Source organism: Stegostoma tigrinum, chromosome 1 (assembly GCF_030684315.1).
Source record: "Stegostoma tigrinum isolate sSteTig4 chromosome 1, sSteTig4.hap1, whole genome shotgun sequence".
In the NCBI taxonomy this organism is placed as follows: Eukaryota; Metazoa; Chordata; class Chondrichthyes; order Orectolobiformes; family Stegostomatidae; genus Stegostoma; species Stegostoma tigrinum.
Genome location: NC_081354.1, coordinates 157,917,762 through 157,934,119, shown reverse-complemented (window position 1 = coordinate 157,934,119; position 16,358 = coordinate 157,917,762). Strand labels below are relative to the sequence as shown.

The 16,358-nt window shown below is 40.6% G+C and overlaps 1 protein-coding gene across 2 annotated transcripts in view; it reads left to right on the top strand.

Moving 5' to 3' along the window:
* The window catches only part of LOC125451037 (mothers against decapentaplegic homolog 4), a 100,078-nt gene that overhangs the window by 68,749 nt on the left and 14,971 nt on the right, over nucleotides 1–16,358 (top strand). For both annotated transcript variants that reach the window (XM_048527713.2, XM_048527722.2), the window contains exons 9-10: nucleotides 7,576–7,759; nucleotides 10,309–10,477. In XM_048527713.2, the coding sequence (XP_048383670.1) occupies nucleotides 7,576–7,759; nucleotides 10,309–10,477 (353 nt within the window). The remainder of the gene's footprint in view (nucleotides 1–7,575; nucleotides 7,760–10,308; nucleotides 10,478–16,358) is intronic.

Below are 16,358 nucleotides of genomic sequence, written 5' to 3'. Positions count from 1 at the left end.
TGCACTTTGGCAGGAATAATGGGCAGTTCTGGTGATCTCATCTGAGGAAGTGTGTAAATGCTTTGGAGACAGTTCAGAGGGTGTTTACTTTATCGATACCTATAAGAAGTTGGTTATTTTATGAGAAAAAGTTGAACAGTCTGGAATTCAGTGGAGCCAGTAGTGGTATGATTGAGCTGTATAAAATCTTGAAAGTTTTCACAAGATGGATGTCATAAAGACATTCCCTCCTGTGAGGGAGCCCAAAACTGAGGGATATTGTCCTAAAAGGATCCTTAATTTTAAACCAGAGGTGAAAATTTTTTTCTGAAGGTTGTTAATTTGGAACACTCCCTCAGAAAGCAGTGAAAAGTGGTGCCTTTTAATATTTTTAAGGTGGAGAGAGGCAGAATCTTGTTAAGCGAGGGAATCAAAGACGATTGGGATAGTTTGGAATGTGGAAGTTGAAACACTCACAGTTCAGCCATGTTATTCAATGGCCAAGCAGACCACAGCCATTATTGCTATGTGTGTCCTGCTCAGTTTTATGTAATAAACAGTTTATCTTCATTCACTTGAATTGCCACTGGAATCCTGCCACTTTCTTCCTTGCCCTTGGTTCTTTTGCATATCATGTTCTTCAAGTGATTATGGTTCATCAAGCCAGATCATAAATAAAGATCTGGGTTGTCCAGTATTCTCAGAATCTGTGATCATAAAACTGTTGTAGGTAGCACTGACATGGTCTTATCTGGAGATAACAAAGATATAGATTACCGTGTCAGCAACATGTATAAGCTAAAATATGGTGGAGTCAGTCAGTGTGTGAGGTTGAAACAGTTGGTTTGACATGCATATCTAGGCTGAGGCTCCACTTCTAGTCAAATACAGTGTCAAGATTACGATTAGTCCAGTTCACCTTTTGTACCGTTGCCAGAGAAGAGATGGAGTAGTTGGCTAAGGATTAAAGTTGTGACTGGGCTAAGGAAATGGCTGTGCTCTTTGTAATATTTAGTTAGACTTTCTGTTGATCGGAATGTTAGACAAGCAGTGTGCTAGGTTGAAACAGTGATGTGTATGGGAGACTTGGTGTGCATGTAGATATTTACGAGTCTTCAGGTGATGTAAAAGCACATGGGATCCAGGGTAACTTGGCGAGTTTGATCAAAACTTGGCTCAGTGGTATAATACGTACTAATGATATAGATGAGAATGTAGAGAGTTTGGACAAGTCAGTTTGTAGATGACAACATAAGACCATAAAAGAAACAGGAAAAGGCCATTTGGGCCTTCAATCTTGCTTCACGATTCAATAAGATCATGGCTGATCTGACATTCCTCACCCCCAATTTCCTTCCTTAGCCCAGAAAACATTGACTCCCCTACTGATGAAGAACCTATCTCTGTCGCCTACAGCACTTTGTGGCATCAAGTTTCAAAGGCACTCAAACCTTTGAGAAGAAATTCCTCTTCATCTCAGTCCTAAATTGACCCCCTTTATTCTGAGGCGATGATCTCTGGTCCTAGACACACACATGAGAGGAAATATCCTCTCAGCAAACTCCCTTAAGATTCCTCAATGTTTCAATGAGATCCAGTCTCCTCCTTCTAAACTCGAGTGAGTAGAGCTCCAACCTGTTTAATCTTCATAAGATGATCCCTCCTATACCAAGGATCACTGTAGTGAATGTTTTCTGAATTGACTCATATGAGATGATCTCTTTCCCTAAATAAGGGAACCAAAGCTGCTGTCAGCACTCTGACCAGCAACTATGCAATTGCAGTCAGATGGCTCCACTCCCATACTCCATCCCCTTTGAAATATGGGCCAGCATTCCATTAGCCTTCCTGATTACCTGCTGCATCTTTGTGCGAGCTTTGTGTTTCACGCACAGATATCCCCAGGTCCCAGCTTTCTGCAGTTTTTCTTCATTTAAATAATAATCTTGTTTGTTCTCCCTTACGAAATGAACAGCTTTGTGTTTTCCCACATTATACTCCATTTGCCTATTTCTTGTACACTTAACCTATTAATAATTATCTGTAAACTGTTTGTATCCTTCTTGCAACCTGCCTTTCCAATTTTTTTTTGTGTCATTTGCAAATTTGGCAACAGTGCATTCACTTCCTTCCTCCAGCTTGTTAATACATATTGATTGCCAACCTGAAAAAGACCCCCTTAGCCCCCTCTTGCTGAAGAGAGGCTGGGCATGCTTGGTGCTTTCTTTAAAGCAGAGAAGGCAGAAGTGGGACCTAATTGAGCTGTACAAGATTGTGTGGAGTATGGACAGTGTGGGTAGAAAGCGGTTGTTCCCTTTGATGGGTCAGTAGCAAGTGGGCATAGTTTTATGGTGATAGGAAGAGGTTTAGAGGAGATTTGAGTATAACATTTTTTTTCTCCCTGAGGGTACTGGGAGTCTGGAATGCCCTGCTTGGAATGCTAGTTGAGATGGTAACCTCACAGCCTTTAAGAAGTATGTGAATTAGCACTTGAAATGTTATAACTTTCAAGGCTATGGGCCAAGTACAGAAGAGTATGATTAGTGTAGATTGCCAGCATGGACTCCCCAAAGGTCATCTTCAATATCACAGACTTTTGTAGACATAGGTGGAGGAAACCTCTCAACTTTTTAAAAAATGCTCGAATAGGGTCTTAAAGTATGGTAGATTCAAGGTTATGGGCTGCTGGAAAATACTAGAGTAGTTTTTGGCAGTGCAGGCTTGATGGCTGGACACTGGGCATGTATTTTCTGGACACGGCCAATTAAGAAGATACCTCTGTGATCGCCATCGAATTAGGTGAGCTGAGGAGACAGAAGAACCAATAAAATTAAGATGAGGCCTGCTTGCACCTTTCTTTCTGGCAGCAGTGGGTGAGTGCAGTTCTAGTTATGAGGACATAGGGTAAATGATGTTGACTGTTACAGAAGGCTTTTATTTGACCCGATCTCTCTCAGTAACAGCATTTCACTTGACACACCACCAATGCATAGCGTGATTGGGTGGTGAGAAGGGCACTGCTCATCCAAGCTTTCATGCATGCCTGAATTCTCTGCACCACCTAACACAGCCCTTGGGGTAACTGCAGTGATGAAGAGAGCATTGTGTTTTTCCATTTGGAATGTGCCTTTGCAGAGAAGTTCTAGGAAGAGAAGCAGTGGGTTTTGTTGTGATTTGTATCAAGCAGCTCTGACAGACCTCTCCACTGTACGGGCAGCTCCCAGGAATGCATGCTGAGACATCATCAGCTATACCTGGAGGGCATTGACTTTATGAACAATCCTGTTTGGTCAACCCGAAGCACATTGATCTTCCAGTGCAAAGAATTTTCTTGATTCGCACATTCCAAGATCCAGGACTTTGTGCTGAGGGATGCACCGTAGCATGGGACAAATTCCGCTGAGGTGCAGTGGAAGAAGACACGTATGCCCTGATATCTCCAGGGTCTGTTAACTTTCAGACACCTTGTGGCTTCTATTCACATATAAATGGTTTATGGTCATATTTAGCAAACTATTCCAATTTGACAAAGGAACCTAATAATTCAATGAGAAATGTGATTTTTTGTTTGTATTTTCAATAATCTCTGACTTGAACTATCTTGTAAATATTTGACTTAAACTGTTTTGTAATGTACTTATGCTGTATTCAGAAATTATTTATATTTGTGAGAAAATTCCTGTTTCAGACTACTGCATTATCAGCCACAAGCCTGAGAATTATCTTTATTTTCAACAATTAAGGTTAGATTAATGCAAATGTCACATGACAAGGACCTCCAACTATCCTCCCCACCTGTGAACTGCTAGTGCTGGTCAACTCTGAACAGATTAGAAAGTATGGGGAAACTATCTATTTATTTATTAATTACTTCCTTACTACCTTAATTGGATTCCTGCCATGGGAGTGGACTTGTCTTCACCATTTTGAAGTTGTATATAATAAATGTTTGAGGAGGAAGCACTGTTTCCTGGAGTAGTTTGTGTCTGTCTATCAAGTATTGGACAACTAATTTGGATAACCAGTATATGCGTTGCAATGGCTCATTTAGAAAATCAAGATATAAATTGCAAAAACCAATTATGATACGAACCCAAATGACTTTTGCAGTGAGTAGGTATTTAATATAAATTACAAAAGCAAAGTATGGTGGATGTCCAAGTTCTGAAACTAAAACAAAAAATGCTGGAACTGCAGCATGTGGTGTGAGAACGAGTTGATGATTGAAATTTAATATGATGACATGCATCTCACCCATCAATTGCAGTAATTAGAGGAATCCAGTGTCACTTGTCCTTCGGAGGCCTGTGCAGTTTCCAGAGAATCAGACACTTTGCATTGACTGCCCTTCAATCAAGCTCTGAGCAACCAATTAGAGACCATAGCTCTGTTAGTGACTCTGCCACTTCTATTGGGACCTGCTTTGAGGATATGCCTATGGACTCTCAGATAGAGGCGTGTGTAAATTAGCTGTAGGTCAAGCGAAGGGGGTCAGTGGCAGGAGTAGAGAGGAAGGGTATTAATAGAAGAATGGGAATTGTTAAGTTTCCTGTGAGGACTACCCTTCTGATGTCAGGTCCCTCATACGAGCAGAGTGTGTCTTTAACCAACGAAGATTCTTCCTGCCCCAAAGGCAGGCTTCAGGAAGGACCACTGAGTGGCCACTCCGTATGGCATGTTCTCTGTCCGCTATTGATAAATACTGTTGGCGGGATGAAGACCTTAAGTGGCTACTGAAGGGTCTCAATTTGCTTTCCAGGCGGAAATCTCTTGGGCAGCCCTGCAGTTCTGGACTTGATTGATGGGAGGGAAATGAGATCTCCATTCACCCCATCTCTCAAACCCCGCTGCTTCATCCCAACTGTCTTTGGAGTTGCTTTCAGAGTTCGATTATGGTTGAGTGTGTATTGTATTCTGCCCATAATTTCAAGTCTATAACATTTCCTCATAAGTGAATATTACTGGCATTTTCTGTTTACATTTACCATTTAAAATGCAGTTTTTCCTCAATCAAACATCCTGGCTCTGGTATGAATGATATGCTTTTGTCCCAGATTGGATTCTTTCTTTAAGCAAAGCTAATTTTAATCATAACAAAAAGATGGCATAAAATTTCTCTAAACAAAATCTTTCATTTCACTTCAGAACAGAAATAAACCTTTTGGGTCATGATCTACTCATTTAGGCATGGTGAATTTTAATTCTACTCCATTCATGTGCTGTTGTCCAATATCGTTTAATACCCTTGCCTAACCAAAATCAACAATATTAAAAGCACAAAGTTAGCTATATTAGCAGGTCAGGCAGCATTTATGGCAAGAGCAAACAGTTAATAGCCCAGATTTTCTGGTGGCTTGATTGCCTTTATTCAGGTATAATTCAGAATTGTGTGTGGGGTCCCTGCAAAATCCTATTGTCTGCCACAAGCTCTAAAAGAATTGTCCTGAAAATTGGAGGTTTGCTTAGTAATTCCCCTGTTCCTGAAACATTCTGAAAGTCTCCATTTAAACCTGAAGGTGCAGATAAAATTAAGTAAATAATTGCTCAGTTGAAGGTGCATCAGGGCCAGAGTAGGTGAAATTGTGGTGGGGCAAGTACGCTTGGGTTTGGAGTAGCGGAAGGGAGATGACGTCCGGCACAGCAGGAACTGAGGTGAGGTTTAGGCGAAGGTAGGTTATACGATTAAATGCCTGCTCAAACCCAGCTCTTCAACTGAAACTGCCATTTAGTTCACAGATCTGCACCTACATCTCCCATGGACCACAACCTCCCAGACTGTTACCTTCCTTCACACCCCGGATCCCAACCTTCTCATCATACCCATGGGAGCTGACGCCTGCTCTGTATCTGATCTGTCTCCACTGTCCCCCCACCCCGGTGGCACCCAACACTCACTGCCTCACCGGACCTGACACCCATCCTACCCTGTACCCCAACTGATCTGATTTCTGCAACCCACCCTGAATAGGCATTTACAATTACAATACCCACTTATTACCTTGCACTTTGGCACACTACCTTCCCAGTACTTTCACTTCTCAGTTACTTTATATATTTATCTTTTGACAGCAGTTGTCAAAGTGATTCTTTAAATTTCAGAACAGCTGACTACTGTGAAGAAGAGACTTGGTCTATGCTATATGACAACTGCCTGAATAGAAATATGGGTCCACAGTTCTCAAGGAAATCTGATTGGAATCTCCTTTTAGAAATGTAGAGCATTCTGTCATGAAAAGAAAGAGTGGAGCCACTTTGAAGAATAGGTGTCTTCATGTTTCAGATTGATGACCCTTCATTAGAGCTAGAGTTCTATAGAAATGTCATTGTCTTTGGTCAGAGATGATCAGAAGAAAAATGTCTGTGTTTTGGTGTAGGGCAGAAGTGAGTAAATGTCAATGGGCTGATGATGGAAAACACAGTAGATCAAGTAAAGTCTCGAGAGGAACTATAACTGGCAGTAGAAGAACCAATATCAGTGCCTATCTTAAAACAAAATAGTTGTTCTATTTGAAATTATTAAACCCAATGCTGACAGAATTTATAAGGTGCCTAACTGAGGACTTGCAGTCTCTTGAGATGAGCCATTTTTTTTATTTTTGTTTAAATATTCATTTACTGGTTGTGGGTGTCACTGTTGAGAGAAGCTTTTATTGCCTGATCTCTGGCTCAGTGAGACCGCCACATGCTATGGGTCTGGATTCATGTGTAGGCTACAGCAGGTAAGAAAGGCAAATTTCCTTCCCTAAAGAACATTAGACAATCAGAGATTTTTTTCATGGCAATTGACAGTGGTTATGAGGTTGCCATTTGGCTAGCTTTTTATTTCAGATTTTATTTTAATGAATCCAAATTTAACTGTCAGCATGGTGCAATTTGAACCCTTGTCCCCAGAACATTAACCTGGAGTTCTGAATTACTGGTCCAGTGACATTAACAATCTGCCATCTCCTCCCTGTGTTGAGCACTGGAGCAGTCTTGGGGGGGCTGAATAATCTACTTATGCTCCTATTTCGTATGTTTGAGATTCCAATGGGTTTTACAGGAAAAAGTGTGCATGTACGTATCTGCCCTTAAAATTCATGGGTTATAAACCCAAATTTCATAAACACAAAGTGGTTATAAATGAAATGAGCACCCTGCAAGCTGTAGGCTGTCTGGATTCTCCCCTTTTGTTGTTTGAGTTCCACCAGCAGGTGAAAGAATAGAGAATTAGTAATAACTTTTGCATTACTTAAGTGTGCCTTTTCTATCGTTTCTTTGCACATGATCAAGGAAGAAGTATTGACCATTCAGAACCTTGAACCTGCTCTGCCTTTTAATGATTTTTAACCACATTTTTGCACAACCAAAGTTCAGTGTTTCAAGTAGGTGATTGCGCTGTCGATCAATCAATCATAAGGTCCTTGGCCCTGTGATTTTTTTTTCTTATCATTTCAAATGTGTTCAGTCATAGGTTTTCTAATTGTCAGTTGGGATATGAAATAAATCAACTTTTTCTTGCTGAAACATTCATGTTTTCAATAGTATTAAATACAAGTATCTTGATTTGTAGACAGACTTTATGGTTTGATGTATAATCTATAATCCAATTTCTAGTTCCTGAATACTGGTGTTCAATTGCTTACTTCGAGATGGATGTCCAGGTTGGAGAAACATTCAAAGTGCCATCTAGCTGTCCTGTGGTTACTGTTGATGGATATGTGGATCCTTCTGGGGGTGACCGCTTTTGTCTTGGCCAACTTTCCAATGTTCACAGAACAGAAGCTATTGAAAGAGCCAGGTAAAATGAAATGTTTGGGGAAGCAATGGAAGAATGTCTTGAATGCGATTTATTGGACTTGAGTATTATATTTCAATAAAATATTGTGGTGTAATGCTGTTGAAACCTCGTGTCATAGTATAGAATCATAGAGCAGAGAAACAGACCCTTCACTGCCCCTCCACCCACCCTGTCCATGCCAAATGAAACAGTCTCAGTAGCTCGTAAATGGCCCATTTCCCTCTAAACCTTTCCTAACCATGTACCTGTCCAAATGTCTTGTAAATGTTGTAATTGTACTCCCCTCTACCACTTCATCGGACAGCTTCTTTATAAACTGTACGCTCTGTGCTAAGAAGTTCCCCCTCAGGTCCCTTTAAGTCCTTCCCTTCTCACCTTAAACCTATATCCTCTAGTTTTTGATTCCCTACCTTGACTGTTCATCTTAACTATGCTCCTCATAATTTTATAAACCTCGATAACGTCACCCCCTCAGCCTTCTAGGTCCATATTCTAATATCCTTTAATTTAGGAAAATTTCAGCAACACTAAAGGACATTTTGCTTGTTGTCCAGTATTATATATCTTAGATAAAAACCAAAAGAACTGCAGATGCTGTAAATCAGGAACAAAATCAAAGTTGCTGGAGAAGCTCAGCAGGTCTGGCAGCATCTGTGGAGGAGAAAATAGTTAATGTTTCGGGTCTGGTGACCCTTCCTCAGAACTACTGTGAGGAAGGGTTACCAGACCCGAAACATTAACTCTGTTTTCTCTTCTGCTGATACTGCCAGACCTGCTGAGCTTTTCCAGCAACTTTGATTTTGTTCATTATGTATCTTGGTTCCTGCTACTTTTAGTGGGAAGGAAGAGTGAAACTACAATATTGAAATGTCTCTAAACACACATGATTTGTAGCCTTATGAGAGGAATTCCTAGAAATTTGAATCACCAGCTGTGCAACTGATCTATGTTAATGAGGCCTCCAAATCTGGACTGATCAACTGCATGTAATTTTGACAGGTTTCTTTATTAAACAGCAACATGTTTGAATAACTTCATGACCTTGGCCTTCCCATTTTCTTTTGCCTTTAGTTCTACAATGTCATCTGCCTCCAATGCACTTCTTACTAAGATTTCTTTTGGACATTTCCCCATCCATTACCTACTAATAATAGCCTCATCCTCACATGCCTATAGCACTTGAATTTCTTGTCTTAAACCCTTCCACTTTACTCTCAACAAGATGGTCCTTAGAACAAAGAAAATTACAGCACAAGAAAGTTCCTTCGACCCTCCAAGCCTGCGCCGATCGAGATCCTCTGTCTAACCTGTCATCTATTTTCTAACGGTCTGTGTCCATTTGCTCCCTGCCCGTCCATGTACCTGTCCAGATATATCTTAAAAGACGCTAACGTGTCTACGTCGACCACCTCTGCTGGCAACGCGTTCCAGACACCCACTACTCTGTGTAAAGAACTTTCCACGCATATCTCCCTTAAACTTTCCTCCTCTCACTTTGAGCTCATGACCCCTAGTAATTGAGTCCCCCACTTGGTGGGGAGGGGGGGGAGAAAAACTTTTTGCTATCCACCCTGTCTATACCCCTCATGATGTTGTAGACCTCAATCAAGTCCCCCCTCAATCTCCGTCTTTCTAATGAAAATAATCCTAATCTACTCAACCTCTCTTCATAGTTAGCACCCTCCATACCAGGCAACATCCTGGTGAACCTCCTCTGCACCCTCTCCAAAGCGTCCACATCCTTTTGGTAATGTGGCGACCAGAACTGTACACAATACTCTAAATGTGGATCCATGTATTTGACTATTTTGCTCACACCAGATAATACAGCAGATATGTGAAACATCTACTTAGTCATTTGCATTACATAATTTTTCTGGGCACAAAACTTAAGTTGCGCGATTTTGTTTATTGTAAATGGATGTATTAGACTTCTGGTTAGTGTTCAATCAGATTATGAGCCCTGAAACAACGAAGTGTCCTAGAATTTAATGAGGCTGACACCAGTTGCCTGATTGAAGCAGTGAAACTAATGTGATTTAGCCAGATTGCATGTCCCAGTGGGATGTGCAAAATAAACCTGCTGGAAGTAGGATGTGCGTTCTCTGACTGTTGGCAGTACACTTGGTTTCTTCACTTCCAACCAGCATTGTTTTGACTATTTTTCTTAACTTGAGGTTTCCCATTTGTGGTTGGTTCACAGCCAGTACTTTTGTAATGTCATGGGAAACCAGTTCATTTTCAACTCATTTAACAAACTATATCACAGTTGTAAAGTTTCCATTTTTTTGACTGCATTATGTTTTTAATAAATAGGAAGATGTTTAAAGCTACACAGCAATGTAGAAAAGAATGGTTGATCAACAGTGCTGGATTTCTATTGTTTTTAAAATTTGTGCAAATGTTTAATTTTAGTGTCTGAGAAAGGTAGTTGTGCATGAAATGTATGGAAGTTGGTTGCGGATATTCTGAAATCTTTTAAGACTGATCATGTTTCAACGTGAGATTTTAATTCAATCTTTTCATTGCTGTTTTTCCTTTGCTGTCAGGTTGCATATTGGAAAAGGTGTGCAGCTAGAGTGCAAAGGGGAAGGTGACGTCTGGGTACGGTGTTTGAGTGATCATGCCGTCTTTGTGCAGAGCTACTATTTGGATCGAGAAGCTGGACGTGCTCCTGGCGACGCAGTTCACAAGATTTATCCAAGTGCATACATTAAGGTTTGTTAAATCATCTTTTGCATTCTCGTATGCTTGGATATATTTTAAAACTGCTTTTAAGTACTTAATACAGATACACTCTGCCTAAAACATTATTCATAGTTTTGTTCTTCCTTCTGTTTTTCTTGCCTGTGTAAAGACCACATCTTCTTATTGTTCTGCATTTTGGATTGTGGACTGAAATGGGGAAAGGACTACTCGAAATCAAGGACTGTGCAGGAACTGCTGTACTTCTGAAAATAAGTTACTGGAACGCATTGAATATTGTGTTTAAATTGCTGCTTTCCAGGCAATAGGGGATAAGATGCCACCTTGGTGTGTACACATTGAGATCCGGCCAGCATCTGGTAGTTGGTTAACTTTTGCTATTATGAACAGTTGTGAATGCTATAGACCATCAGCCTGAGAACAATTCTCTGTTTTGTCCTTGGGCAGCTGAACAGCTATGTGTGAATGATACACTGGGAGAAGGCTTTGGACTGTTAGAAGAGCAGGTTCTGTGTCTCTATGTAAAAGAATTTGAAGAAAATTACTCTCTCCCTGTCCCCACGTACACGCACACACACACAAAACAGTTGCTGTAGGCAGCAACTAAGAGACTTTGTACTGAGTGTACCAGTTGTCGTATGCTTCCTGCAAAAAGGTGTTTGAAGAAAACAGTCTTGGGAAGCAAAAGGAACATTTCATTGAACCCAGTGGACTGGTGCTATTGAAATGTATTTGCCGTCCATTTTTCTTCTTTACCTGTAATACCAGTATTTTTATCTGTTTGTCTGTGCCTGCCTGCCTGTATATGTGTGCAGGGGTTTAAAATAGCATTAGAGTTTTAACTAGTAAGGTTATATGCTGGTACTCCCTAGTTATGTATCTGTGCTTAGAATTTACTTGTTTGTAATAAATAGTTGAATGCAAAAACCTGGTCAGCATTTTCTGTTGACCTGAGTCCAGCAGGCAGGTAAATTATGGAACTTTGAATCTTTAATTTTGTGATGACTCTGGGATTGGTAGACTGGGGAATCAGTGCATTTTCCCAAGTAGTTGTAATATCTGCCTTCAACTTTGCCTTCCCTGTTTACAGAGTAACAATGTCTATCACATTATCATCTCTGTTTTCTGCCTGCTGCAGTGAAGATTAGCGCAAGCTGAACGCAAATAAACTCAAGGATCTGTCAGGAACTTCATAACCTTCTAGACTTAACTTTTTTTTAGATTAGATTCCCTACAGTGTGGAAACAGGCCCTTCGGCCCAACAAGTCCACACCGCCCCTTGAAGCATCCCACCCAGACCCATCCCCCTATAACACACACACCCCTGAACACTACGGGCAATTTAGCATGGCCGATCTATCTAGTCTGCACATCTTTAGACTGTGGGAGGAAACTGGAGCACCCGGAGGAAACCCACGCAGACACGGGGAGAATGTGCAAATTCCACACAGACAGTCGCCCAAGACAGGAATTGAACCCGGGTCTCTGGTGCTGTGAGGCTGCAGTGCTAACCACCGTGCTGCCATTGGGTTCAACAATTTCAGACCATTATCTATGACCCCTTTTTGTTTCTTTTTCTTTGTAATTTTTTGATTTAGTCCACTTCTGGGTGGAGCTGTTGGCTATTTTTTTTGTTCATAGTTCTTCTGGGCACACATTTTGTTTCTTGTTGCCTTAGCACTGTACCATCACTCTTTCTGTTCGCAGTCTCAACCTATCTCTCATGTTACATTTTTTTTGTTCTTTTTCCCCTCCCTCCCTCCCTTTCATTTGACTAAAATGTATTACATTTTTAGTTATACTTAGTTCCAGTGAAAATTAATCAAACTGAAAGTTTACCTCTGTTTGCCTCATCACAACTGCTGTATAACCTGCTGAATATCTCTAGCATTTTCTCATTTTACTTTGCATTTTGAGCACCTGCAATATTTTATGTCAGTTTTGTAGCTTAACTTTGCATACTTGTATGAGATTAGATGGCTCTTTCCAAGTCGGTAAGTTATGTCCCATCCATCCTTCCGTATAAATGGCACTGGGAAGTAGCTGCTTAGTTTTCTTCTATATAGCATGAAGGGTTGTAGTTCCCTTATTTCTTGCTGACCAGAACTGGTGACAGGGCAGTAACAGTCTTCAGGGGGATGTAGGCTAGAGAAGTGGGCAGACATATGGCTGACGCAACTTAACATGCATATAAATGAGAGATGAGTGTTTTAGTAGGGATAACGTGAAACTGAATTGTTATGCTTTGTTGTTAACTGAATCACATTATATTTATATATAAGATTGAACGATTATGGATAAAAAGAACTTCAAGTTTGAGGAAGGAAGATAATTTTTTAACAGGTACATAGGAACAGGAGAAGGCCATTCAGCCCTTGAGCCTGAGTCTGATCTGTGGCTTAACTCGGTGTACTTACCGTTTTCCGATGTCCCTTATTTCTTTTGATTAACAAAACCTTATCTATCTCAGAAGTAAAATTAACAACTGATCCTGCACCCACTGCGGTTTGTGGAAGAGAGTTCCAAACATTTACCACTCTTTGCCCAAAGTGCTTCTTAACATCTCTCCTGAAGAGTACAAAGGGAGCTAATCAATGGACGCCCTGGTGGAATATATAATTTGCAGGACACATCTTAAGAAAACAATTAAGAGCAAAGAGGGGACATGAGAAAACACTGAGGTAAAATTAGAGAAAATCCCAAGGTATTATACAAGTGTAAGGGAAAATGGATAACTGGGGAAAGAGCAGGGCTGTTCAGGGATCTAGGTGGGAGGCAGTCTTTGTGTGGAACTGGAGAACATTGGTACAGTATTAAGCAAGTATTTCACGTCTGACTTTACTCGGAAGGAGGATGGAGGTACAGAATTCAGGAAGGGAGTGATGAGGTTCTTGAGCAGATTAACATGGGAGTGAGGAGGTATTGGAAGTTTTTGTGGGCTTGAAAATGTACAAACCACAGCTCTGGATGAATTGCAATCCAAGCTGCCGTGGGAGCTGAGGAAGATAATTATAAGGTTCAAACCTAAATGTTTGGCTCCGAACTGGAGACAGCCATTGTAGTTCCAGTTTTCAAAAAGGTGGTAGAGAAAACTAGGGAATTCCGGATCAATGAGTCTCAGGTCGATGGTAGGGAAACTAAAAATTCTGAAGTAGAGAATTAATGTATAATCGAAGTGGCAGTGTTTGATCAGGGATATAGTCAGGATGGTTTTTTTCAGAAGGAAGTCATACCTAACAAATTAATTTGATTTTTTTTAATTGAAGTGGTGATTAGGTGTATCAGTGAAGGTAGTGCTGTTGATGTAGTTTATATGGATTTTAGCAAAGCTTTTAATGACCTCCCACACGGGAGATTGATAAAGAAGGTAAAGGCACATGAAATACAAAGTCATGTCAAAATTGGCTTCATGTTTGGAGTGTGCTTTTGTGACTGGAGGCCAGAGTCCAGTGGCATTCCACAGGGAGCAGTGCTGTGTCTCTTATTGTTCATGATATATATAAACATTATAGATGTGAATGTGGGACTGTGGTGATAAGTAAGTTTGTAGATGAGACAAATTGGCCAGGTGGTTGACAGTGTTGAACAATGTCTTGGGTTGCAGAAGAATATAGATGGATTAGTCAGATAGGCAGATCAGGGGCAGATGGAATTTAACCCTGAAAAGTGTGACGTAATGCCTTTTGGAAGAAATAACAAGACAAGGGAAGACTGAATGAATGGCAGGACACAGAAGTTCAGAGGGACCTTGGGGTGATTGTAGACAGATTCTTGAAGACGTGGTGTGGTTAAGAATACATTTGGAGCTCTTCCTTTTGTCAGTGGTGGCTAAGTTTATAACAGCAGGGATGTTATATTGGGGTTGCGTAAAAAAACTTTAGTAGACTTCAGCTAGAATACTCTGCAGTTCTGGTCATCATATTTTAGGAAGGAGATGATTGCACTTGAGGCCATGCAAAGAGGAGTCACCAGGATGTTGTCTGGGTCAGAGCATTTTAGCAATGAAGAAATAAGCTCGGGTTGTTTTCTCTAAAGCAGAGAAGGCTGATTGGCAACCTGATATAGGATTATGACGGCCCTGGATAAGGTGGATAGAAGGTAGCTGTTACTCTTAGTTGAATTGTCAGTAATGAGAGGCAAGAGGTTGAGGGAATTTGAGGAAAATCATTTTCATGTAGAGGGTGATGAAAAGCTGGATTGTACTGCTTGGGAGAGTGGTTGAAATGGGCATCTTCACTGCCTTTAAAAAATATGTGGGTGAGCACTTAAAAATTGATAGCATTCAAAGCCACGGATCAAGTGCTGTAAAGTGGGATTAGTGCAGACTTGATGACCCCAAGGGCCTGTAAGCTGTCTGACTGACTTTTGTATACATAGCTGGAGTGGTTTCTTTAAAAATATTTCCTGAAACTTGCTGGATCCTGAAGCACTTTGAGAGAGGGGATATAGAGAGGATGCTTCCTCTTCGGGGAGAATCGAAACCTAGGCTCATTGTTTAAAAATTCAAGGTTGCCTATTTGCAATACATTGGGCGAAATATTTCTGAGGATTATGAGTCTTTGAAATTCTCCTGCAAAGGTGGTAGAAGTAGTGTGCTTGAAAAATTTTTAAGGCAGGAATAAATAGATTTTTGTTGAGCATGCTGTTGAAATTTCATTGGGGTAGCCAGGAATGTGGGTTTAAGACTACCAGCTGGCATGATCTTATTGAATGACAGAGTAGCTTGGGGTCTGATGACCTACTCCTGCTTCTGGCTCATTATACAAATGTAAAGAGAAAAGCCTGCTGAGAACAAGCTGTACATGAATTCAGAGTGAAACCTATGTGTTCTTTTGAAAGAGCATTTCAACATTGTATTTCTTGAGCAAGCAGTGTCCTCAAAATGACAGAGACAACTGGCTCCCCTTCTTTATTCACCAACCTTCTGTCAATTGGTTAATTTGAAAAGAATCCCTTACCTTTCTCCCAAATGAACTTGTGTTTTAATAGGTGCCAATTTAAATGGGGACTTTCTTGAATTAAACAGGAAATTAAGGAAATCAGTTTACATTGTTGAAGAACAAAAAGTCTCACTTTAAGGAAGGAGCAGGGTAATAAGACCTTTGGAATTGATGGAGGCCATTGGACTGAATGGCCACCTTCAGTATTGCTGTACAAGCATAGTCTGAAGAAAAGGGATGACAAATGGCAATAAATTACCTCAGAATGATCAAGGGGAAAACCACCAGCCTGGCAGCTTTCATCCGGCTGAAGAAAGAAAAATATCCTTTTCCATCAACAGCTTTGCACAGCTGCTTGACTAGGTTTTAATAGGTTAACTTGGCACCAGCAACTTAACTGTAGATGTGAGCTAAATAATAGATATTGTACCCCTCACATCCAACCTTCAACTCCATTAGTGCAGTAGTTAGTTTGCAGATTGGCTTTTAAATGTTTACTACCAGCCCTAGTATTCTTCCAAAATTTGGACAACGCTGTTTGACCCTCACGTGCAATATCTGTTAATCTGTATCAATTGGTAATCAATAATAGATTATAAAAAGTCATTATGTATCAGTGGTTAGTGCCAGTGCTTTGCCTAAAGAACTGACCAACCAGTTGTTACTGCATGCTCTGCTTGTTTAGCACCAGAATAGAGTTGTGGATGAACACAGCTACAACTTTGCAGAGAAGAGGTGATACTGATTCACCTAACAGACTGCTACTGCTAGCTGTGGTCAATTTTACACCGAACCCAGTGCCTGAACTTCTAGTGTATGACTGTTGATGGGTGTAAAGACGGTATCTTTTTACTTTTCTGTATTTATGATAATGGAGACTGGAATTGGTAAGAACGTGGATGAAGAAAGTGAATACACTGTAGCCAAGTTTTGAGGCTGACACACGCATTTAG